This window comes from Felis catus, chromosome A1 (assembly GCF_018350175.1).
Source record: "Felis catus isolate Fca126 chromosome A1, F.catus_Fca126_mat1.0, whole genome shotgun sequence".
Taxonomy (NCBI): Eukaryota; Metazoa; Chordata; class Mammalia; order Carnivora; family Felidae; genus Felis; species Felis catus.
The window spans coordinates 33,946,353-33,973,060 of record NC_058368.1 but is presented as its reverse complement, the minus strand read 5'-3'; the positions used below and the strand labels follow the sequence as shown (position 1 = coordinate 33,973,060).

General features: G+C 39.2%; 1 protein-coding gene across 6 annotated transcripts in view; it reads right to left on the bottom strand.

Moving 5' to 3' along the window:
• PCDH17 (protocadherin 17) overlaps positions 1–5,746 on the bottom strand; it is a 99,099-nt gene extending 93,353 nt beyond the window's left edge. For 5 of the 6 annotated variants that reach the window (XM_045053815.1, XM_003980433.6, XM_019827553.3 and 2 more), the window contains exon 1: positions 1,383–5,456. In XM_045053815.1, coding sequence (XP_044909750.1) covers positions 1,383–3,980 — 2,598 coding nt within the window. In that variant the 5' untranslated portion in view covers positions 3,981–5,456. Of the gene's footprint in view, positions 1–1,382 lie in introns of all 6 variants that reach the window. The other variant, XM_045053828.1, reaches the window with a different exon arrangement.
• Positions 5,747–26,708: the final 20,962 nt, after the last annotated feature.

The following is a 26,708-nucleotide window of genomic DNA, read 5'->3' as shown; positions in this document are numbered from 1 at the left end:
TCAGTAGCATCGATTACAAGAGTCTGCTTTACAAGGACATTAACTATCATAAGAAAATATGTTTTGCCAACTTTTAGCATTTGTCACACTTATCATGTTAGAAAAGATAAGGTTGTGATATTTTACTATTCACTTTAGTAATAAAAACATTACTGAGTCAAGTGTCATTAAAGGGTATTTGCTTTTCAAAGCATAAAATTATGAACAAATTAACTTCATTTGCCCCAAACTAATCTTCCTCCCAAAGTGTCACTTTTAGTTAAACTCAATTTTGAATTTCAAGTAGTGCCCATCCAGAGTAATTTGCGGCAACATGCGTTTATAATAAGCAAGAATTAAGTTTTTCCTGTGACACAACTTAATAGTTGATAAAAGAAGTTGGGCAAAGTACAGTTACCTGCTATTGTTAGAATCTATGATGGGTCCGTCATTTAGGGTTTTTAAAAAATACATCAGTAACTTTGGATTATACAATCTAAAATATATTAAAGATCACTTAAAAATACTGAAAATACACAGTATGCAGACTACATGCATTTTTGGTGCATCAAGTGCCTTTAATGCCAACTTTGCCTCCTGTTTTCAACCGTGTAAAATGACTCTGTGACTCTTGGGTATACTCTGTTGCTTTCTCAATGAAATAGATCGCGAAAACTCCAGGACAAAATAATTATAAACTTTTCATCGACAGTTACTGGTCATGATCCAGAGCCTACCTCAACTCAAATTTCTGAAAGAGCCTCAGAGCAAAATTGGCATATTAAAAGTTTAAAGCACACTAAGGCGTTATGCTGCAGTTTCCGCTGAAGAAAAAAGTATGACTCACGTTCTTTAAGACACTATTTAATATGTAAAACTGACTTTTGGGGGAGGGGGGAGGAGTGAAAACTTAGCTCAGATTCAGGCTCTGGAATTCTGAGCAGTTGCTATTTTGTACTTGAAGAAGAAGTTAACTTCTGAATACTGGAGCGTACATTTCTCTCATTGTTGGTGTCCGATTTTTAAATAGAATTCAAAAGCAAATTTAACTAAAACAGGTTTTTTTACTCTAGGAATCCTTTGTTACTGAGAGAAATGTAGAGCGGCGAATAAAAAATAAACTCTAAATCCTGAACACTGCTAACAGTTTTAAACCTATAAAAATAATCTTTAAAATACAACCGAAGTAAGACATTCACATCTTTGAGATTTTAAACTACGAACATGGGAGGGGTTATGTATAGGGTATGTCGTGCACGGAGTGGCAAAAGCGGGAAGCATCTTCATTTAAAAATTTCCCCCTCACTGCTGCTGGCAGTGCGGCTTGTCCTGTTCCAAAGGTTTCAGGACAGCTCCAAAACCAGCAATAAAGTCAAGTCCGAGTTATGCTAACAGCCTCTTACCTGAATTATGGACATCCGAGTGGCAGGGGTCTCGCTTGCATTAGTTCCTTGTCCCGTGAAGCTGGTGTGGCAGCCCGCGTGCCCCTGAGGAACAGTCAGGTTGTTGGAGGCCGGTTTGAGATACATCACCTCCGACCGGGGCGAGCTGAGGGGCAGGCGGGTCTGGTAGTCGAAGTACATAGGGGAGGTGGCCAGGGAGGGGCTGCTCACCACGTTCATGACGTTCATGGCGTTCCTCTCTTCCACCTCGCTCTGCACCAGCATGATATCATTTTTGTTGATCTTTTTCTTCTTGCCCTTGCCCCCGCCCAGCTGCGGGTGGCTGTACTCGGCGATACGGCAGTTGTAAGTGCGAATCTCCTTGTTCTCGCGCTTGCACTTGACGGCAATGGTGATCATGGCCGCTAGGAGAATGATGGAGATAGTGCTCAGAGTCACGATGAGCGGCAGCGACATGTCCCAGTGGTGCTGCTCGCCGTTGACCCGAGGAACCCCTTCGGGCAAGGAGCCGCTCACCGAGCGGATGATAAGCTTGGCCACCGCGGACAGGGTGGGCTTCCCGTGGTCCGTCACCTTCACTACCAGCTCCACCACTGGCGTCACGTCCTCCCAGAAGGGGTGCAGCGTGCGGATCTCGCCGCTGGAGGGATCGATTTCAAACAGGTGGTCGTCGTTACCATCTACGATCTCGTAGGTGAGGCGCCCACTCTCGCCGAAGTCGCTGTCAAGGGCGCGCACGGTGCTCACCAGGTAGCCCAGGCCAGCGTTGCGCGGCACCTGCAGCTCAGCGGTGTCGTTCTGCAGCGTGGGCAGCACGATCACCGGCGCGTTGTCGTTCACGTCTAGCACGGTCACCCTCACCGTTGCGTTGCTCTCCAAGTGCGCGGGCGCCCCCGAGTCCTTCGCGAGCACCTTGAACTCAAAAGCCTTGGTCTGCTCGTAGTTAAAAGAGCGCAGGGCGTAGATGGCCCCGTTGGTGGGGTTCACAGACACATAGGTGTAGATGGACACGTCGCCGATGTGCGAGGGCAGGATGGAGTAGGACACTGTGCCGTTTTGGCCCAGGTCGGGGTCCTGCGCGAGCACTGAGCCCAGGTACTCTCCTGGGATGTTGTTTTCGTGCACCTGCAGCACATACAGTCCCTTGGTGAAACGAGGAGGGTTGTCGTTCTCGTCCAGAATCTTGACAGCAAACGACTTGGTGGAGTTGAGTGGAGGCGAGCCCCCGTCCCGCGCCACGATTGTCACGTTGTACTCGTCCTGTGTCTCGCGGTCCAGCGGGCGGTCGGTCACCACCGTGTAGAAGTTGTCGTAGTTCTCCTCAAGCTTGAAGGGCACCGAACCTCCGGGCCCGCCCAGGCCGCCGCCGCCGCCCGTCCCGCCTCCGCCCAGTACCCTGCACTGCAGCTGCCCGTTCTTGCCCGAGTCCCGGTCAGTGACCCGCACTAGGGCGATGACGGTGCCGGGCGGGGCGGCCTCGCTCAGCGCCCCCTGGCGCACGGAGACGAAACCGATGGACGGCGCGTTGTCGTTGCGGTCGATGAGCTTGACTGTGACCTTGCAGTGGGCTGGGATGGGGTTGGGCCCCAAGTCTCGGGCCTGCACGTCGATCTCCAGCATCCCATTCTCCTCATAGTCCAGGTTGCCCTTGACACGGATCAGGCCGGTCTTAGGATCGATGGAGAAAAGCTCTCTCACGCGGTCAGGCACATAGCTGCTGAAGGAGTAGAGCACTTCGCCATTGGGACCCTCGTCGGCGTCGGTGGCGTTCAGATCAATGACCACGGTGCCCAGCGGGGCATTCTCTGGCAGCTCCACCAGGTAGGAAGGCGCCTCGAAGACCGGGCTGTTGTCGTTAGAGTCGATCACCTTCACGTTGATTTGCACGGTGGCGGATCTCGGCGGCTCGCCGCCGTCCAGGGCGGTCAGCACAAGCGTGTGGTGGTTCTGCTGCTCGCGGTCCAGCGCCTTCTGGATAACCAGCTCAGGGAACTTGGTACCGTCGCCGCGGGACTTGACGTCCAGCGCGAAGAGCCCGTGGTCGTCGCGCGTGAGCAGATAGGTGCGGAGCCCGTTCTCGCCGGCGTCGGGGTCATGTGCACTGGTGAGAGGGAAGCGGGTGCCGGGGGCAGCGTTCTCCGAGATGTCCATCTCGATCTGGTCCGAGGGGAAGGAGGGGGCATTGTCGTTGATGTCCTGGATCTCCACCTTGATCATGCAGATCTCCTTGTCGTTGGCGAACACCTCGAGGGACAGCTGGCACTTGGCATTGTGGCGGCACAGGGACTCACGGTCGATGCGCTGCTTGGTGTAGAGGAGCCCGCTGTCAGCGTCCACGTCCAGCAGGTGCGGCGCTGAGTTCTCCAACACCCGGTAGCTACCCGACTTGCTTCGCCCGCCGCCGCCGCCGCCGCCGCCGCCGCCGCCGCCGCCGCCACCGCGCTCTGCGGGCGGAAGCCCTGGCTGCAGTCGAGCATCCTTGCCGATGTTGCCGATCACCGTGCCGGCCCCTTGCTCCTCCGGCACCGAGTAGTTGAGGTTTTTGAGCGTCAGGGCAGGGGCCCACAGGAGGAAACAGCAACAGATGGAAAGGTACATCCCAGACCGGTGGGGTGGGGGCAGGAGCAGCCGAACTGGAGGGGCGAGCGAGTGGGTGCGCGCCAGCCTGGGGCTCCGGCGCAGCGTGCGCGCGCGACACGAGCCACAAGTCTGTGGGTCCTTCCTTCCCTCTGCTCCGGGGCTGCGGCACCGGGCGGTCTCCTTATTCCGTTCAAGTTCCCCGAACCTGTTGATCTACAGCATCCGCACCGGGCGAGAAGCGGCGGCGCAGCCAAGCTGCAGGGGCGCGGAGCAAGGCGGCGGCTCCCTGCGGCTGGGGGGCGAGCCCGGGGCTTTGTCTGTTCCGCCGGGACTTGGGGCCACTCGAAGTTGAGCGATGAGGCCGGCGATAAGACGGAAATCGCGTTTAGAAGGGGTGGTCGAGAATCCCTAGCTTTTGCTGGCTCCCGCTAGGGCGCTGCAAAATCCACTCCCGCGGCAGCCGCCGGAATACTCTTCACCTCGGGTGGGGGAGGAAGCGGGGAGGTGTGTCTTCAGGCAGATGGGAAAGTGAAATCCTTACTTGTTTCTCGTCTCCTGTGATGAAACTGGTGGGGACGCGGAGCCACGGAGACAGAGTCAGATAGATTTTGAAGCTTCGCCGGAGCCCTGTGAAATGTCTGCTGGCTTCGCGGGCTGTTGGGTTTTCAGGCAGTGTTTTGCTGCATTTAGAGATCTAATCTTGCATTGCTGGCGGAGGCAGAGGCGGCGGCGGACTGCATCTCCCAGCCAAGCGTATTTTCTCTCTCTCTCTCTCTCTCTCTCTCTCTCTCTCTCTCTCTCTCTCTCTCTGTCTCCTTTCCGAGCAGCCAAAGGGAGGGGAGGAAATGCAGCGCAAAGAACTAGTGTCCCGATTTGTAGTTTCCTCCCTCCACCACGCTCCTCCCTCTCTTCCTCGGAAAAGGCTCTCCCCGGAAAGCCACAGCCTGATCGGCGTTTGCGGTGTGAGTCTGTTGGGAGGGGGGGTGGGGGGCGGATATATAGCTCTATCTCCGCCTCTGTTCGTGGAACACACACTCTGTGGTTTCTCTACGCCGAGCCAGGAGCCGCCGCTACCATCCCATTCTCTCCGCGAGAGCGAGGACTTGTCTCGATGCAGTTTAATTCCAGTTTGCTTTTCTTCCCAGGCGAGAGGAAATCAACAGGCAACTCATGGTTGGATGTGCCGATCTGGAGGGGGAGGGGGAGGCGGAATAAAAAGGAAGGGGGAGCCACCCTCCCAGGGCTCGCACACACACTCGCCCTGTCTCTCTCGCTAGAAGGGAAACAGTCTCTGCATTCACAGGGCTGGGCTGTCAAGTGCCTCTCTTTTCTTTCTATTCAGCATCTCCTTCCAATGGCCCTGCCTCCCAGTCCTCTTCATCTAGAAAGGAAAACCTTGGCGAGGAATAAAAGTGGTGGATATTCGAAGCGAATAAAGTGCGGGTTTTTTTTTTTTTTTTTTCTTCCCGTCAATTTTTTTTTTTTTTTTTAATAGTAGGAGTGGGCTGGATGAAAGAGCCACATCAAGGTTTGGCGTGATGCGTTCTGCAGTCTCGCTCTCACAGTCTCTCTGGGCGGCTCGAGGAGGGCAGGGAGGGGGCGAGGCGCTGCGGCCGCGGCGGTCCAGCCAGGGGCGCCCACCGCCTCCCCCGAGAGCTCCCTCTCTCCGAGGGGATGTTAGGCACGGGTCTGTCTACACATCATCTCGGGTTCTCGAGGCGCCTCGACGCACGGGAATGACACATCCAGAAATGCAGGTGTTGCGATCTGCCCGATGAGTCACAAGCAGTGGAACGAATCGTATTCACTCTCGCCTCATGGTCCTCCCTTCACAGACATTAGTTGCGGCTTCTTCCTCCCGCTTTCTCTGACTCACTCTATGGAAAGAAAAGCCAGATCCACGTTTTGGAGGAAAAGAAAAAAAAAAAAAAAAGCGAGAGAGAGGGGAGGGAGGGAAGGAGGAAGGTGTAGCTGAATCCAGCAGCACTTTTACTCTACCTCTTTCTGCCGGGGTCCGAGGCTCTGGAAAACAAGACGTCTGTTTTGCTAGGTGTATTTACTTATTTATTTAAAAAAAAAACCCAAAAAACAAAAAAAGCTTTCCTTTTGGTTAGGCGTGAGGAACCCCCAAATCTTTCAGAGTCTTGGGGGAAAAAAAAGAAAAAAAATCAGGATTCCAGGGACTGTTCACAGCTTAGCCCCGCATCACAGTTCACGGTTTTCCTCTCAATGTTCTCTATTCACAAAGTCCAGCACCGGTGTGCATAGTTAATTGTGCAGTCCGTTGTGGAGGGCTTTCTTTTTTTTTTTTTTTTTTTTTTTTTTTTTTTTTTTCCTCCTTTTCTGTCACGGGTGGTCTCGTTTAATCTGGTGCCTGTCAGGATCAGCTCATAGCTTGCGAAAGACGTGCGGGTTTCAAAGCAAATAAATCCATTTCCGCAAGCAAGGCATCGGAGGAAATGAAAGGTGAAAATTCAACAGTTGGAGTAGCGTCTCCCCAGCCGCCCTCCGCCGCTGCCGCATCCGCCGGGCTCGCAGTCCCAGCTCTCTCCCCAGCGCCTCTTGCTGACTGACTCTATTCACCTCACGCCGCCGCTTAAACATTGATACTGATTCCCTGCCAGCCAATCAGCGTGAGGAACAAGGCCCTGCCTCCTCGGCCCACGCCCAATAGAAGGCGGAGAAGAGACAGGCGGGGGCGGAGCCAGGAGCCCCAGCTCTTCAGAGTCATTGATTAGATCAGTTAGATGGGAGACCAGCTGGGCTACCCGAGCCCGGCGCTCGGTCTGGGCAGCGGCGCCCAGGGCCTCGCCGCCGGGTCTCCCGAGTCCTTAACTACTGAGAGAAGCTCTTCCACCGTCTTCCTTTAGGAAAAGGCGAATTAAAAGAAAAAAAGTTTGACAGCGATTTATTTATTTATTTATTTATTTATTTATTTATTATTTTTTTTGTTTTTGTTTTTTGTTCCATGTACACAGGAACCGGAATCGCAGCGTGCTTGCAGAATAAGGTAGCTGCGGTCTTCCTGATGGGTTTCTGTACACACACTCACACACACACACACACACACACACACACACACACACACTACCAAACACACACCAAGAGGTGCAGATCTGACTGCGTGTGGATCCTTCTGATTGCAAGTGCAGAGGGGTGTGTGTGTGTGTGTGTGTGTGTGTGTGTGTGTGTGGTGTGTGTGTGTGTGTGTGTGTGTGTGCGTGTTTCTGGGGTGTGTGAGGTGTACTTAAGCGAGTGTGTGTGAATGCGAGGGCGCTCACGCTCCCGCTTCTGCAGGAGCTGGTGCAAACACACGGGGAGCAACAGCAATCAATATGTAACTTTCTTTATCCTCAGAGAAAAAATCAGCTGTCCCCAGGCACCCATGCAAGGAAAGTCACTTGATTATGAAAGTGTTTCAGAAGAAAAGCAAAAGCCCAGTGAAAGAGAGGCCGTGTCTCCCCAGAGGAAAAAACGCCTCTCCTTTAAGGAGAAAGGCTCACTGTCAATTCAAGCTTTGTAGTTTGTTAAAGCTTAAGTCTGACTAAATAACACTTAGGACTCTACCTTTTTCTGTCTCCTGCAGCTCAGTCCAGATTTAAAGTAAAGGGGACATTTCCCTCTCCCCCGCCCCCCACAATACTTTCCCTGTTTTGTTACTCTACTCCATCTTGTTATTGAAGTTCTATATGGCAATCTGAATTTCATCTCAATACAAAATAAATGTTGATAACCACATTTGCTAAAGCTCCAATGCATGAAAGCTGAACCATAAGACAGATCAGTGGGAGATCCGTTAAGATTCATGTTTAGTAACACTACCACCACCACTATCACCATCGCACACACACACACACACACACACACACCCATACACAGAGGCTCCTGATTCATTTACTTCATCAACTTCAGTTTCCAATCTCAGAGGTTCTTTCTTCCCAAACTATTAACATAAATATCCACAAGTGAAGACTGGTTTGCTCGCGATCCTGTGGTTCTGGGAAAGAGTTAAGAAGGAAAAAGAAAATTGAAGTATTGAAATAGAAAAGGTGAGTGTTTTGATTGCTAGAGTATTGATCGCAATTCATAAATACTAAAGTTAAGTTGCCATTTATAAATTGTGAATGACTAACGTACAAGTCTGTTACATGAATCATTCAGGATTCAAAGAAAATCAAATCCAGACAATTACAGAAAGTTCTGATGATTGTTGTTGGGATAATTGCTTTAAGATTCAAGTAAAGGAGCTATTTATTTCCTGGAGGATTCAATGAAATAACCTATAGTCTGAGTTTATAATCTAATCTGAATCCAAAATTCATCACTCCCTTAAAGAGATGATCTTTAACAGTTTAATAATTTGAAGAGGAGCTATTTACAGCCAGACCTTCAAATCCTAAAGTGTCTTTGTATTTTCTAAATAGGTAGCTTGTAAATGTGCTTTTGCTAGGGAAGCCAAAGCTTTGTAGAAATCTGGGTTGTTTTGCTGAGTGGGTATCTAACCATGCTGCTTTGTGGAACTTCACCTTTACATCTCTTTGGGCTTTGTACCTCTGTCCCAAAACATGTATCTTGGCAGCTAAGGCTTTGATGCTTTAAAAGCAGCAGTTAACTTAAATAAATAGTAATTACACACTCACTTATTAATCATTACTTTTTTTTAATATGACAAATCTATGGCTATTTTGCATCATATACTAATTCAAGGAAATTCATAAAATATCTTTACTTGAGGTTCACGATAAGGCAAAAACAAGAGAATGAAAACATTTCAGGGAAAGAGTAATATGGCTTATTGATTAGCCTTAATTCATTAGAAATGCTGTTACACAAATGAGGGAAGAAAACACAGTGTCTAAGGAGAAACCAGTGATAGGAAATACATCCCCACAGACAGTTTGCCTACCACCCTCCCAGAGTAACTATGTCACACTTCCCCCTAGTGTATAGAAAGAGAACTACCATGCCACAGGGCATCTGTGAAAGGGAGTAAAATGAAAATTTATCAGATATCTTACTTACATTTTATTTAAGTTGTAGTATTGAGTTCAGTTATTAAATACTGACATGTACCCAAAATAATTAACGTTTATCCTTATGTCTCATCCCTACTTTATTTTTAAAGGAAACTGAATCAACTGATATTTTCAATTCTTTTGCTTCCTCTTAACCAGACACAATTTTTTAAACTATAATCACTACTATTTGCTTTTGCCATCTCATAAGTTTTATTTTTAATCCCCAATATTTTTGCTTGGTATATAGTTATTAAGTATTTACTTTTAACTATGCTTATATTAAGCTCATTTTAAAAATCAATATACATATGGTTAAATAATTCAAAGATTCTGTTGGATTTTATACCATAGTAGGCTATGAACATATGTACTGGGGTTGAAGAATCTAGAAGAATGTAGTATTATGCATAACGAACAGTACCTACAATCTCAGGTTTCTCAAGAAGAGATTGGTTGATAATCATAATTTATAATTACAGATGGTAGTCTCAACCTTAAACCAAAACTGTATTATTCTTTCTTTACTAAACATATATTGAACATCCAAAGATTTCATGGATTTAATCAACATATGATGTGTGTGCACACTTATTGAGAAAAAGTACTTGGAAAAAGACTTATACTATAAATATAAAATCATTTAATTAACAAGATATGCTGGTCTTAGTGAGTTTTAAAATAAATGGATTGTTATGTTAGAATAGCTTCGAACAGAGGCATTATGGTCTATTTTATAGATGAAAAAAGGCTGATTAATGCTTCTATATTAAATCAATAATTTAATATTATTAATAAATAATCTTAAGGATACTTTTTAAGGAAATCTCATGTTATTTAAGTTATTTAATTTTGTCTCTGACTCTTTGTATTTCATTACTTACTAGTTGTAGCTATAGTTCTGAGAATTTATGCAGGCAGCCATAAAGGCAGCACTTAACATTTTCAAAAACTTGTCCTGTTTGCTGTATTCTTGAGTTCAAGAAAATACAGTTCTGAAAAGAAATTTTAAATGCTGATGTTTTCAACACAACCACTGTTTATATGAATGAAAAATATCCTCTCTACTATTTCCTTCTCCATCACTTTTACCATGATCTCATTTGTATTTGTTTATAGAACATCTTCAAAAATAATTTTAATGATTGAACTGTTGTACATATAATAAGTTTCAAAAGTTTCAATATCACATTTAAACCCTAAAATGAATAACAGTATTTCATTAACGGCTACTTCTCTTAATTCCCATTGTCTTTTAGAGATGTTTGTGGCTTCCCTCTAACACACAGCAATTGGCCAATTGCTGACTTTTAACCAAAGCTTTCTCTTTTAAGGAACGACACATTGATGCCACTAATCGGATAATCACTAAAACATATCTTTCTCTGTTATGATAAATGTGAATAATAATGAAAATGCAAAGTAACTATAATTGTTAAGCTTCAGGGGAAATGTTTTATAATTTAAAACGTTTATGAGACCTCAACCTCTCCCACACAACAAAATAAGAAAAAATATAAAATATCTTCATAAATAAACAGTATTTTAAATTGAATGCTATTTTTTTGAATTTTTATTAAAATTATGAAATCTTGCTATTAGAAAAATATTTGTTAGGAAATAATATATTTTACTCTTATTCTCTACTATATGTTATGTTATGATATAATAATATATACGTATACATGTGCCCTCCCTCCACACATACAAAGTGTGTTCCTATTATTGAACATCAAAAATAAAGTTACTAGCCCTACAAAAACATAAAAGATTTATTAATTTGAAATTCACACAAGAAATGAACTCAATTTCCAACTGGTGTTCATGTATTTTACATACATTTTTATGTATGTTAGTCCGAAGGATATATTCATAAATTAGTCATCAATGATCAATTTTTGAATCATGATACATATTGCAGGATGTTGCTTTTTAAGTACTAAGACAAATTTAAAAGTTAATTTAACAATTCTGCGTTTAAATTTGACAGTTTAAGGTTATTTGGTATGGTGTAAACAAATTGTGTGTGTACTTGTGTGTAGGGTACTTGAAAGAGACCACACAGAAACAAGGATTGTCACATGAAAAAATATTTTACATCTAATGTATTAAATAACATATAATTAAGAGAGGGAAGTTGGATTACATTGTGCAAAATGAGATTCCGAGAAAGCTTATCTTCAGCTTCATAAATTCCAAAAGTCATATTTATGTCCTCTCACGACTTAACCAGAAATACAATGAATGGTTCAATTAATTGTGAAACCTCAACTCTCCTGCCCCATGAGACGTTACATGCTAGCTCCCCCTTGTGGTCACTTCGACAATAAAGACATTCAGGCATTTGTTTTCAAAATTTCCTTCGTAGGAGAGTTAGGCTTATTCAATCTTTGCATACAACTTTTTAAAACAAATGAAAAGTTTATGAATGAAATAGTTAATTTATATATGTGAATGCTGGATGGTTAAAATAAAATGGCTAAGGTGAGAAACAAAGATAGTAAGTATTTCATGCATGGTGCAGCCATCCCATTGTTTCTTACAGTTAAGCAAGTCAGGACAATTCTAAAGCTGCAAGGCCAGCCCTTGGTGGGAACCTGGGCAGTTTGATTCAGTAGGTGGCACTCTTTCCTCAGAGTCAGTTCTGCTATGATGACCTGAAATGTTTCAAAAAGCTTTGTCACTGGAGGTCTTGCCTTTCAGGTGAGGCAAAACCCAAAAGCTTATAATCACTTATTGTTATAACAGGTCACACCTTTCTGTCTATTATTCTGAGATATTTAAATGTCCTGTTATATAGCTATCACATAGAGAACTATGAGAAGAATATATGGGAAGTACACTGAGCTCTTCAGAAAGCAAATAAGTGCTCTACAAATCTTCTGCATTTTAATTATCATCATAATCATTAACCCTCCCAAGTCTCAGCGACAAGGTCTTCCTTGGATAATTATGTGCTACTTATGTAAATTCCTCTTTTCAGTGAGCTAAGCATATTATTTCCTCTTATCTTTTACAAATTTGGAGCAGTTCAATTGAAAACCAAGCACTATTAAACAGCTATCGCCCATGTCCCGAGAAGTAGCACAGTTTTGTTTTAGGTAAAGCACCTTTGTTTAGTCTCCCCTACCCCAAAACATACATAAACAGGTGGATAACATACTCACTAAAATTATTTCTGTTGTTAGTCAAGAAATGGTTTTAAAGTCATGTTAAATGTTAAATAAAAGGAATCACTGGATTGAATTATCCTTAAAATTACCGTGGCTCAATTGATTTACGTAGCTACCTATGAAACCTCATTTCTAACCTCAGATTCTTAGAGAGTCCACAGGTTTCTGGGTCAGTGTCACCTGTTTCCAGAAAAGAGGAGAACAAAATATACAGAAAAAAAGGACATGGTCATTTACACGTTGCCAATACTAAAAGACATATAATGATTTATAATATTTTAAGGTGAAACATTGAAGAACGTAAGTCCAACTTTGGTAGTGAGTGAGGTATCTTTATCAACAAAACTAGTTATTGTAGTATGAAAGCAAAAAAAATTTAGATATTTACATGCTTATTTGAATGTTGGCCAGCTCATCTTAGAAAACCACAAATAAATCTGAAATATATTGGCTATAATAATTAGATGAGTCGGGATGATTTATTTGCCCCTTCTAAATGATTTGATTGGGGCACAAGAATCAGAGAAGAGCCTCAGAAAGAAAGCATTTAAAGTTTATTGTACTGCTCAGCCATTTATATAAATATAAATTAACACTATTTTGAAGGTATATCAATAATAAACAGTGGTAATTAAAATCTTTTGTGGCAGGATCCTTTCAAGAATCTGCTGAATGCTACAGAATGCCTTTCCAATAAATTTGATGGTGACTTATAAATTCAGTTTGTATAAATATGTTCATGAACACTTGCAGGAATTGTATATACTTGGTTTTGTATTCATGTACAAACACTGAAGTAACTCTGTTTTGGAAAATTATCAAAAAGTAGTTTTGCTCTGCTGATGATAATTTTTTTTTCATGTTTTATTTTTTTGGGAGACAGAATGAATGAGACAGAGCATGAGCAGGGGAGGGGCAGAGAGTGAGGGAGACACAGAATGCAAAGCAGGCTCCAGGCTCTGAGCTGTCAGCACAGAGCCTGATATGGTCTTGAACCTGGGAACGCGAGGCCAAAATTGGGCCAAAATTGGACGCTCAACCGACTGAGCTACCCAGGCACCCAGATACTAAATTTGTAAGAGAGGTGAGATGAGTTTGTGAGATGCACTACACTGTATGAGATATATTTTAATAATTAAAAAATTCATTTTTTAAAAGAAAAAGCTTCCTGTACACTAATCAGAAGCTTCATTTGCAGTGGAAGCTTAATTGATTATAACTATTGTGATACAAGTGAATCTCATGACCATTAGGAAAGGAAAAGATTGCTCAGGGGACAGTCCTTTCATTTTACTTTTTGGGGTTAGTAGCAATGGGTTTATTGAGATTAGTAGAGAGCTTTTTTCACTCTGACGGTGAACAATGGACATATAATTCCACCCAATTAGAGGTAAAGGGCCCTGCTGATATGAGCAGGCAAGAGCAATCAGAGAGAGACATAAAAATGGTGAGGATTTAAAAAAAAATTTATGGCTTATCCATTTCAACAAGTATAAATTAACAATATTCTAAAAGTGGTAGCTAGGCTCTTAAGCCATAGATCTTTCCAAGAATCTGCTGAATGCTTTGGAACTTATTTCTAATATATTCACATATAAAAACACAGCTTGAAAACATTACATAGTTTTTAAGGGAATATTTGTGAAGAAGCAACCCATAGAATTCCTTGTGCTCTGTGGACTCCTGATTAGAGAAATCTCAAGAACTGTGGGTAGCTTAGGGTATCTCTCCAAGTAGTCTATGTTAAGAATAAAACCATTTAAGGAAATAAAATAAAAATATTTGGTTTTAAATATGTACATACATTAAAGGAAAGCAATTTTTATAATTAATCATAGTCTAAAATCTCATCCTAGCTTCAAAGTGAATTGGTGATGTGTAGATGTCACTAATTTCTCTCTTGCCTCTAACCTTGCTAAACTGCCACTGAAAACATCATGGAGGGGCACCCGGGTGGCTCAGTGAGTTAGGCATCAATTCTTGGTTTCAGCTCAAGTCATGATCTCACCGTTTGTGGGGTCAGTGGGTTCGATAACCCGCGTCTGGCTCCATGCTGACTGTGCAGAGCCTGCTTGGGATTCTCTCTCTCTCTTTCTCTCTCTCTCTCTGCCATTCTTCCACTTGAGCACAAGGGCTCTCTCTCTTTCTCTCAAAATGAATGAGTAAAGTTAAAAGAAAAGAAAAGAAAATATCATTAGAAAAGTAAAGGAAAATATAGAAATTCCTGCATCATTTTGGAAAGGGCAATAATGACATTTGAATAATTGACGGTGTTTTATAAATACAGTTGAGATTGGACTAGATTGAAGGAAACTTCTCAATTGTCAACTTCCTAGAGCCACTTTTCTAGGAAAAAGAGGAAACTTGGAAAAACGTAAATATCATGTACCCTAGCGAGAAGAAGCCAAAGTGTCAGCTGTGGAAAATTACATGAAAAAATTTAGCTATTTTCCTATAACTCAGAGGAAGGGGCCAATGAGGGGAGAAATAAAATCAGAGAAAAATAAACACAATGACAGGTGCAAGGCATCCATTAACAGAACACAATAATAAATAACAGAAAGTATAAAACAGAATGGAGAAAATGAGGAAAATCTATTACCATGAAAATATGAGAGCAAGGTGCTCTGGGGTTAAAAAAAAAGACCAAGACTTGTGAATTTAAAAAGGTCATTGACTACCAGACAAAATGTAAAAACAAAAACAAAAACAAAAACAAACGAACAAAAACCACGTAAATTGTTCCTTGATTTTTGAACTTCAAGGATAATGAAATATATATATATATATATATATATATATATATATATATATATAAATTATTAACTCCAAGTTATCCTCTCCAGGGCTGCTTCATCTGGGCTCTGCCCTGTGGGCAGAGAGAGCAGGATGGACAGAAGCAGCCTGCTGCATTTCCTCATGCCCCAAACACACAGGACAACGCAGTGTAGGGCTCCTACCATCTCCAGGACAAGTGACATTTTCAGGGAGCAAGCTGATGAGAAGATGAACAACACAGCTTGCCTTGCAGGCAAACCATTGTAGCTAAACTGTGAAAGAAACCACAGGGCTACCATACCCCTGAAGCTCTTCAGCACTGGGGCTCGATATAAGATTTCTATAAATAATATACATTTCTCCCCTCATGACTTCATTCTATGCTCCTCCCTGGAACCGGGAACGCTGGTGTATATAAGAAATTTCCACAGTTCTGCATGTTTCTTCTCCTTATTTTGTTTCTCTGTCCATAGGATAGCTGAACAATATAGAATTTTCTTGATTTTATTGAATTATTTTTATTTTTAGTAACTTATTTTGGTGCATTTCTTTCCTCCTATAAAATAGATTCTTCTTCCAACTTTCTCATCCTAACAACACTACAAATTTAATACAGAGCTTCTAGCTCCTACAAATCAAGAAAAATGGAATCATCTCTCAGGAGACCAAATCAAGCTAAACTTACAACACTAAAGCGATAGTAACAATCTACAAAAGCAGAAATACATTTCACTCATTCTTTTTGTTTTAACGTTTATTTATTTATTTTGAGAGAGAAAGAGAGGGAGAGCATGCACAGGGGAGGGGCAGGGGAGAGAGGAGGGAGAGAATCCCAAGCAGGCTCTGCACTGTCAGTACAGAGCCAGATGCAGGGCTTGAACTCACGAACCTCGAGATCACGACCTGAGCCAAAATCAAGAGTTGGACACTCAATCGATTGAGCCACCCAGGTGCCCCAATTCATTCATTCTTGATTTGGCAAAGGAGAGATACATTGTAGATTCTGGAATTATAATGAACAAGGAAGACAAGGAGAGCTCTTTGTCCATGGTCCAGGATTGTTGATCAAATTCGGTTGTGTGTAACTGTAGGAAAGAGGTCCTCATTTCCTCGCTGGTTGTCAGTCAGGAGATTTTCTCAGCTCCACAAGGCTGTCTGCATGCCTTGTCATTTGCCCTCTCCATCTTCAAACTAGAAAAGCCAGATGCTTTTCCAACTTCAAATCTCTTTGACTTCCCCTTCTGCTGCATCTATTTTGACTCCAGCTGGAGAAAATTTCCTGGCTTTAAGAGCTCATGTTATTAGATTGGGTCCATTCGGATAACTCAGATGATCTCTCTAAATAAAAGTCTGCAACCTTATTTACATCTGTGAAGTCCATTTTTCCATGTACTATACCGTATTTGCAGATTTCCGGGGATTAGGATGTGGATATCTTTGGAGGGAGCATTTTTGCTACCACAGAAGGAGTGGATAAATACATTATACAACAGCTATCTGTTAGCGTTCTATTCAAATGTTAATAGAAGAAACATTAATAAAATGGAACAACATTAAAAATTTTAAATTAAACAGTATTTAATAGAAGCAGTGTATACACTATTAGAATTTTCTTACAACCTGTGTATACACATTTGTACGTAAAAAATAAGTGGAGATACAAACACCAAGCATTTATAAGGCTATGTCCTTTGCATTTAATTCTAGGTGGTAGGGTGATGGGTGACTTCTTATCTTCAATTTTATAAATTTTCTATTATGAATACATAATAATTTATGTTAAAAATACATAAGTAAACTAACGGTACCATTTGCCCTCACTAACACATTAATTTCAATCACTTCACTATCTCTCATATAAGCAATATTAATTTCCATGTTGGCTTTTGTTCTTCTCCCCACCAGGCAAGTCCTTTTTCTCACAGAGATCACTCAGTTTTCTAAAATGCCAAAGTTCCACAAGAAACAACTGATTGCTTCGAACTACTTTCTCTTGTTTTTCACTGTTACATTCATCATAAATAATTTATTCCCCAAGTAGAATAACAGCATCCTTGGTGTGTGTCCATGATTAACATTCTTTTGTATTTTAGTGCATTGCTGGGAAACCAAACAATGCTAAAGAGGGGAATTAATTTATAGGTAAATGAAATAAGAACCCATTTGACTTGGTACACCTTAACATAACATTTCAAAAGGAAAAGATTTATTAGTACTTCCTACTTTTATTTATGTGACTTAACTCTTTAGATAAGGCATACTAAATTGCTATGTTCCAGTGTTGTTGTATATGTGAGGTCCGATATCTGATAGGTTTCTTTAGTGATTCAATGAAATTAATGCCATTTTAGTAAAGTGCTATTTTTCTTATAAAAGTGTGGATTAGTTTATTGAAACTTACATCTGCCTTCATTTCTGCCTCGTTGAATACATTTATCATTCATCCTGATGAGTTTAAGATACTTATGACACAATGGGGAGCCTGGCTGTCTCAGTAAAGCGTCCGACTTTGGCATAGGTCATGATCTCACGGTTTGTGAGTTCGAGCCCCACGTGGGGCGCTGTGCTGACAGCTGGGAGCCTGGAACCTGCTTTGGATTCTGTGTCTCCCTCTCTCTCTCTGCCCCTCCTCTGCTCATGCTCTGTCTCTCAAAAATAAATAAATGTTAAAAAAAATACGTATGACAGAAGAACAAAGCTAATTGGTTTATGTGGACTTAATATTTTCAACAAAAGTATTAATAAATAAATTTATTCAACGAAGCATTTATAAAATATTACAAAATACAGAGCATCGGATCATTGGCAGTCTTAGTTACACCTAAATTTTTCTGACAGTCTTGGTATGGGGCATGGGTGATTTGTTCAGGGTAACGTATGTCATTCATGATGCTGAAAATGTTATCGGAAGATTTGGTTTCATCTCATCCAGTAGACAAGTTGGTCAACCTCCCAGAGACTACATTTTATCATCTCAAAAATACTAATAAAGTATTTGATGTTCCTCTCTCCCAATTTTATAGGGACCAGAGGACATTTGGAAAAGATTTTGCTAACTCTAAAAACCAGTTCACTGTTATTATGGTACTAGTCCATTTTGCAGCTAAAATATGACAAAAATGGGTCTAATGAAGATTTTACGAATTGTGAGTTTTGTATTTATAATTACTCATCACCTGACCATCATATATGTCATTTGTTCTCAAATGTTCCAAAAAGGTTGATATCTTATTTGATTACTCTACCAAATATTTTACATATTTGAAATTAACTTGCTTTTGATTTATATGTTTATCTGTAAATAGCTAACTAGGTCATATTTTCACTTTTGTTTACTATTTCATTTGTTTGCTTCTGAATGTGTGGCAGTATAAACATAACTGTAAAGAGCACAGATAAGCTCTCAAAATGTTACATGGCATTTTACCCAAACATCTGTCAAGTAAAAGGTTAGAATTTTCACGTCCAGAAGAAAAACATATACCAATTAGCAGCAATATTCTGCTGCCTATTGCATGATCTGGGAAGGGGGGAAATTGACATGCTTGTTGATTTTATGGAAGGCATTTCTACATGGGGCTTTTTCTGTTAAATGTCTTTAAGTTTATTCAATAGATAACTTATACACTTTATTTAGATAGATTATTTGATGCATATACATTTAGCTTCAATGTGTAATTTGACTTTATACTAGGTATATTATAAAATATTATCTGCTAAGTTAATTAATAATACTTTTACATATTCCAAAACACTATCGGATATTGTTTTTCTGAATATATAAAGAGAATTTGCTATTGGAAGTCTTATCCTGAATAAAATACTAGAAATTATAATAATAGTTTTAGATGTTACTGAAATTCTAATAGATATCTAACGTCAGAATCTGATATTCAACAAAGCATTTATAAAATATTATAAAATACTAAAATATTCAAATAGGAGAGGGTTTAATTATTTAGATTCATATTGAAATATAATTTGGATATTATTCTAAATTTGTGTTTTATATGAAATAGTATTTAGTACAAAGTAATATTAATATAATGTTTTCAAATGTGGATCAGTTGTAGTATTTATAAAAGTAACAATACACTCCATGCCACTTAAATAGAGTATGTATGTGATAAAAGTACTAATCACACCTTTATATAATTTATTTTTTCTCAGTAAGGATAAATCAAGCACATCTTTCTACACCAGAACATTATGCTTTTGAATAAATATGTAGAATTTTATTGTGTAGACACATAATCATGTAGGTAACTAATTTCCTCTCAATAGGTATATAGATTACTCCTGATGTTTTTATAAAATACTGAAATTGACACAATTATTAGCATATTTTTATATATGTGTGGAAACCTCTTTCACATGAAATTAACTTACTAGAAAGTAATTAGCTATGTCAAAAGAAATATATATTTTAATAACAAATCGATGTATTCTACTAAAATGTTAAAGGAACTGTATTCTTCATAAATGTCAATGTCACAAAGGAAGGCTTTGGAAATAAAATATTTCAGATTAAAGGAGACTGACGAGGCATGACAATTTATTGTAATACCTGATCCTGGACAGAATTCTGTACCTAATTTTTAAAATGCTATAAAGGACATTATTGGATAAAATGACTAAATTGAAATACATACAGGTGATTAGACAAAAAAAGTATCAATGTTACTTTGTTTTTTTAATTTTTTTTTCTTAATGTTTTTTATTTATTTTTGAGACAGAGAGAGACAGAGCATGAGCGGGGAAGGGGCAGAGAGAAAGGGAGACACAGAATCCGAAGCAGGCTCCAGGCTCTGAGCCGTCAGCACAGAGCCCAATGCGGGGCTCGAACTCACAGACTGTGAGATCATGACCTGAGCCGAAGTCGGACGCTCAACCGACTGAGCCACCCAGGTGCCCCTCAATGTTACTTTTTAATGCCAGTAACTGTACTGGTGTTATTCAAGACAATACTCTTATCTTAAGGAAATATATACAACACTATTTAGTAGTAAATGACCATGGCATAAGAAACTTACTTTCAAATGATTCTGGAAAAAAGCGTGTGTATACACAGATCCGTATGTGTATGCATATGTGCTTACATAGATGCATATTTATACAGATACATGCCATATAGAGAACAGAGAGAAGATGAGAGAAAGAGAAAGCAAAGTGGTAAAGTGTTTATAAAAGGTAAGCCTAGTAAAGGATTTATAGGTGTTCTTGCACTACTGTTATAGTTGCAACTTTTTGGCAAGTCTGAAATAATTTCCAGGTAAAAACTTGCAAAAATCAATAGATATTCACAAATTGCTCTCACAAAAACAGACCTAACTATTCTCGTTCCTCTTTCTTGTACCCTTCCCTTTTAACAGCGCTTACAGCTTTTCTCCATCTATGTTCTGCTCTCCTTTTTTTCCTTCCTTCTACTGGCAAAAGTCCATCTGGCAAACTCAAATGAGAGAAGCAGCCCCCAGGGTAGGGGAGGTGTAAGTCAGTGTAGGGGGCCCCTGTGGGGGGGTGCCACAGCCTGGCAAGCGATGGGAAATTGGCTACAATCAAGAGGGTGGAGGTGATGAGAGCAGTATTTCACACTCCACCAAGGGAGGCCCAAACTTGGAAGTTGGTAGAGGCAGTGTGAACTCTGTAGTTTAGCAGTGGAATTGGAAGTACTGGTATATATACTTGGCTATCAACATACATGCATAGATAAAGAAATACATGGGAATGTGTGTGTATACATGCACATACATGTATTTTCTGGCTGTTTCCACTGAAAGAGCCCAGGACAAGTGACAAACCAGTAGCAATGAGCTCATCTCGTGCCCACTTGCTTTTCATATATCACTCTCCAATTAAGGAAGCAGGTATCCTTGAAGAAATCGTTGCGTCTAGGGCTAAGGTAGAGAAATGAATAAAATGAGACTGAAAAATCTTGTTTTGTAAAAAAGTTAAAAAGATGTTCAAGAAATAATAGGGATATTATTAAAAAAAGACAACCTAAAAAAGGTTTCCACTGGCCAAATTGACACATTAGAGTATCAAAATGGCACTGGTAGATTATAACCAATCGGATGATATAGGAAACTACAAGTGCTCACTGATACAAATATATAAGCAAGGAGGAGCAAAAGTGCTACTTAGAAAACCAAATAATAAATGGGGAGGAAGTGATGGTGTTGAAGATCATCATTTGGCAATTGTCTGAATGATCATTCATTCAAGACCTAGAAATGGATCCTAAAAGGAGTGAATGAAAGTGAAGAGGCATATTTACATAATTTCAAGAATCTCACCACAAAAATAAGTATTAAATGAAAAATGGGAAGAAGTTACACTACAGTGGAAAAACCTGGCTGATTTATAATCATCAAATGTTAAAATTGCCACCATAAAGGGACAAATAGACATTGGGTGCTACTCATTGGTATGCAATAAAAAGAAACAGTGTCAGAGTATTCTTGTTGAAAATAATTAAAGAAACATCAGGGAAACCCCAAATGAGAGGCTGTAGTCATCAGAATAATGGCCTCCCCAAAGATGACCACATCCTAATCCTAGAATCTGTTGATAGGCATGGTTACATGGCAAAGGAAAATTAAATTAACAAATGGAATTAAGCCTGTTAATTAACTCACATGGAGAGATGACCCCGGATTATTTCAGTGGTACCAATATAATCATGTGTCCTTTATAAGTGAAAGAAAGGAGTCAGAAGAGAGAGTACCAGAAAGGTGGCAGTATGAGAAGGCTTAGTGCAAGGTTGCTGATTTCAAAGATGGAGGAATGGAACACAAGCCAAAGAATGAGAGTAGCTTCTAGCTCAAAAAAGAAAGGAAACAGACTCTCTCCTTGGGACTCTAGGAAGCCACAGTCAGGTTGGCACTTTAGTTTTACCTAGTGAGACTCATTTGTTCTGACCTCCAGAACTGTAAAATTTATATTGCTTTAAGCCACTAAGCCTGTGGTAATTTGCAACAGTAGCAAGAAACTTACATAAGGGCATTCTAAAAAATGACTGACATATAATACACAAACATGCTGAATTTGGAAAAATCAAAGAAAGTGACAGACTGTTCCCAGTTGAATGACAGCAACACATGGGGTGCATTGGTAATTCTGGATTGGATCTTTGACTACAGAGAACTTTACCAAGAAACCTGGGCTTACTGGGTAAAAGTACGTGGTGGTTCTTTGTGCTATTCTTGCAATGACTCTTTACTTTGACTGTCAAAATAAAAATTAAGAGAAATAAAGCAGGGCCAAATTATAACCTCACTGGGTATTGACTGTCTATTTCTGCATATTTTCCCATTGGTAGATACTACAAAATATTTTTCTTCGTTGCCAAACCGACAAGTGAAAAATTATAATTTGATTATTAGCAAATTATATTTTTACATATAAATGGCATGCATTTCTAAAAATCAAGCATACACTTCATTTTTAGGAAGCTTGTTTTTGTTTAGTCAAATGTTTGTCTATGTAAGACACAATACCTTGATAAAGCAGAAAAACATAGCCTAAATCAAGTGCTTTGCTTATACACCAATATATTTATTGAACTAAATACATATATGTATTGAGTTTAAAGACATGAAATAGGAAAACTTTAAAAGCATTCAAAAATAGTTTGTTAAATTTGACCTAAATATATGTTTAAATACAATTACTTACTTCTTAAAGCCAAAATGAACTATTTTTCCCCAATAGAAATTTGGGGTTGGGCACCTGGCTGGCTCAGTAGGAAGAGTCTGCAACTCTTGATCTTGGGGTGGTGAGTTCGAGCCCCAGGTCGAGTGTAGAGATTACTAAAAAATAAACTTTTTTAAAAAAGAAAGAAATTGGGGTTAAGTTGCAATTGTCTGGGTCTAGTGGCCTAGTTTTTATTTTTATTTAAATTTATATTTAGAGGCCAAGAAAATGACAAAAGCAATGCTAACTAGAACTTCTATTCTACCTGGCAGTTTATAAAACACTTTTATAGTTCTTTTATTCTAATTATGCAATACCCTTCTGAAATAGATATGCCAGAAGTCATCTTTCTCATTTCTTAAAGAGGAACCTGAGGATCAGAGAGATCAAATGACTTTCTCAGGGTTACAGGGCTATTAAATGCAGAGTTAAAACCCTATTCAGTAAGTACGACTAAGTTCATATCACCAAAGGATCCATGGTCTTTTGAATCTATTTTATCTTGCTCTGCATTAATAATGTAAAACCAGGACTATCTGACAAGACAGCTGAGCTTTGCATTTCAGAGTGAAGGTTACAAAGTCAGATTTCCTCAGTTCAAATCCTGGTTCCAGCATCGACTTGCTGTGTTACTCTATACCAGTTAAAAAATTCTGTCTGTGCCTGTGTGTTATTTATGCAGTTGATGAGCTAATAGATGTAAAAGCCTTGATCCAAGTCTTGAGAAGTAATAAGTACCAAATAAATGTTTTTTTATTATTACTATTGCTATGATTTAGAATAAATGGCATTGATCTAATGAAATCAATCAAATCAACACCATTGGGAAGAAAAAGCTCATGATATTTCAATGTTACATCAGCTATTGAATGTAAATCTCCTAGCTCAGAACGCATAATAAGTTCAGTTTTTGTCATCATCATCATCATCATCTTTATCATGATCTGTTATAATCTTTTAAGGAAAAGGTATATGATATGCCCAATCAATACAAAGGAAAAATGTATACATACAGAGTGCTATTTAGATCTTTTTTCTGCTTTCTGTTTTCCAAGACAAAAACAAAAACAAAACCCCAATTCCTTTCATAGTTGATGTTAATTTTGTCATTGGAATGATGCTTTTACTATTAAGTCGAGAAATGTGTTTGTTTTTTGTGCACTACCCTGGTTTGTACATAGGCTCAGGCAAATGCTAGATGTGTGTCTTTGGGCAAGTTACTTAAACGTTTCTATACTCCTATTTCCTCAACTGTTAATTGCAGACAACAGAAATATCTACTTCAAGGTGGTGTTATAAAGATTCAGTGAGTTTGTATCAAGTGATTATAACACATGGTCTAGTTCAGTTCTGGTGTCCTAAGAATCACAACTGGAAGAAGCCTAATATTTTTTAAAATTCTGGTATTCAAGATGGCTTAATAATTGAGACAGACTCATTGGAATTTGAAGTGAACAGTAAAAAAAATGACAAACTATTATTAGTGTCATTCCCCACCTCTTCACAGAAAGTTCATTTTAAGTAAAGGTGAAACAGATCATCTGACCAGGATGGCCTTACATTCCCCTCAGCTTGACTAGACTTCAACAGGCTTCTTACTGACTCCAGGCCCCTGACCTCTTTTTTCTTAGAACTTTTTAAAACTTTAGAAAACTTGAAGTTGTAATTTCTTTATCTGCTCCTATGAGATATTTATTTTCTACGACCCAAGAATATCTTTCTCAAAATTTTGAGAGTCATCTCTTTGAAATGAAACCGTCTAGAAGGATAAGGACCCCCATCTCCCAATTTCTGTGCTGGTGTAGAGCCTAACTTCCATAAGTGACAATTAACAAATACAGATAAATCACATTGACCAAACTACCCCATGAATGTCCTCTAGTAATTTTGCACTAAATCACATTGGCATTTGCAAACTCTCCTGTCTTTTGTTTCAGTGAGGTTGAGTTCAATGTTTCTCCCCTATTGTAATAATCTTTATGAAGTTTTCATTTCCTATTTAACTAGTGTGGTAGAATTTTTCTTTTATACATCTGATCACAGAAATTGTCTCCAGAATTAGAGAATTTATTACCGTTTTGTGTGTAAAAAAAATTATAGCAGTCTGTTAAATTTTCAAAGAAGAGACTCATCAAAATTCAGTAAGAATTTTTATTTATATTTTCATTTTAGGTAGATAGTTATCAATTTTGACATCATATGTTAAGTACATGACAGGATTAATTTTGGAATCATTTTACAATATGTCTTTTAACTTGCTTTATTGTTTCAATTATCTTTATGAAATTAATTTCATTCTTTACTGAAGTGTCAGATCCACAAATTTTAGCAAACTACTTTACTCATAAAAGTCATACATATAAGTGATTTGATGTTATAGTATAAGATGTGTTCTGATAATTAATCAAGGACTTAATTCTACCTTAAGCTAAAGACTCAAGAAAGCATTTCTATTTCTTTAGTTATTAGCTTGATCTTAGAGCCAAAAAAAAAAAAATTATGAGACACGAATTGTCATAAACACAACAGCTTGCTGTTAAAGTTTGTTACATTTCTATGGTTTTAATTTATATAATGAAAAAATATGCACATATTCTACTTTTATATATATTCCATGTGATAAATATATAAAATGAGTTTTTTTCATTTACAGTATGGTGAATGATTTGATAGGTAGGTTAAATGAAATGATATACATTAAATGCCACACATAAGGCATTTAGTAGACACAGTAATACTGTCTACTAAACAGTAGACACAGAGGGAATGACTTTGATCTCAACTTTTCTTAAATCTTTCCCTTATTCAAGCATTGGGAAGAATAGAAATGATTGGAATGACACAGGTTAGGTTGGAGGGGTACATTAAATTAGCATAAAGTTGGTTGGATATGGATAAAAACAATGACAATATGGGTTGAACTATAATAATAAAACACTGCATTGAAGATTAGTTTGTCAATCAGTGATATCAAATCTTGAATGAGCATTGTGTTATTGGATTGCATATGGTTTAGATACTAATGATTACAATGGAGGAAAAACATGGCAATAAGAACTTCCCCGAATAAGCCAACAAGTCTTTGTCTTTGTGTCCAGTTAGGATTATACCTATTTTTTCATGACCCAGTTAGAATAACCATTATCTGTATCCAAATGTAGGAGAACTATAACTAAGTCTAACACAATGATCACAAAATAAGATAAGTGCAATGGAAAGCAATATGTAAAAGAAAACTGAATTTATAATCAGTGATTTCAATGTACAATAAAAGACAATATGCCTTCAAGCCTAAGAAGTATAAGAAATAATGTGGGAATTTTAAAAAATATTATATTTTGAAATATTTCTGAATATAAGCACATGATATGTCATAATGATTTGACCCAAATTGGCATTTTTCTCAGAGCTTGATTTTATAAAAATGAGCCTACTCTCTTTTATTTCAACTTCAGAATATACAGTTCATCCAAAATATCCTTATTAGCAGAAAGAGAAAAACAATATAAAAATATAACTTACAAGTGATTTTCAACTTTTAAGCAAACCATAGTGATTTGATATAATTTGCAGGTGTCATTTTAGATAGACAATATACTATGTACCCAATTACATCCCTTTTTGAGACAACAGTTTGCAATCAGGAGAATGTGTGATGAGGTTTAATCAAAGATTAGAACTTTTTAATTAAATAGGGCCTTTTGTGACTAGTCATTTGACATTAATTACTGTTTTAGTTGGATTCCTTTTGATTTGTAAAGGGCCCTGAGCACTGCAAAAATTATATCGCATCACAGAAATTGTTGATAATTAAAACAAAAGCTTGTCTTCATCAGCCCATCACATACCTTAAAAAGAAACATCATTTTAAATGTTAAATGGCTGCCTTAGATAAACAGACTAGAGGGTTTTAAAGGAAAAATAACAGATGGCACGTCAAGCCAGTTGCTTTGGATGGGCAGTTTAAAAGTTGTTAATTGTAATGATTTATAAAGTGTTTTGAAATGTTCAGCCACACTTTTAGGACTTACTAATGGTAAGAAGTGTATGTGTAGTTCTAAAAGCCAACACCTCCATAGGAATCATAA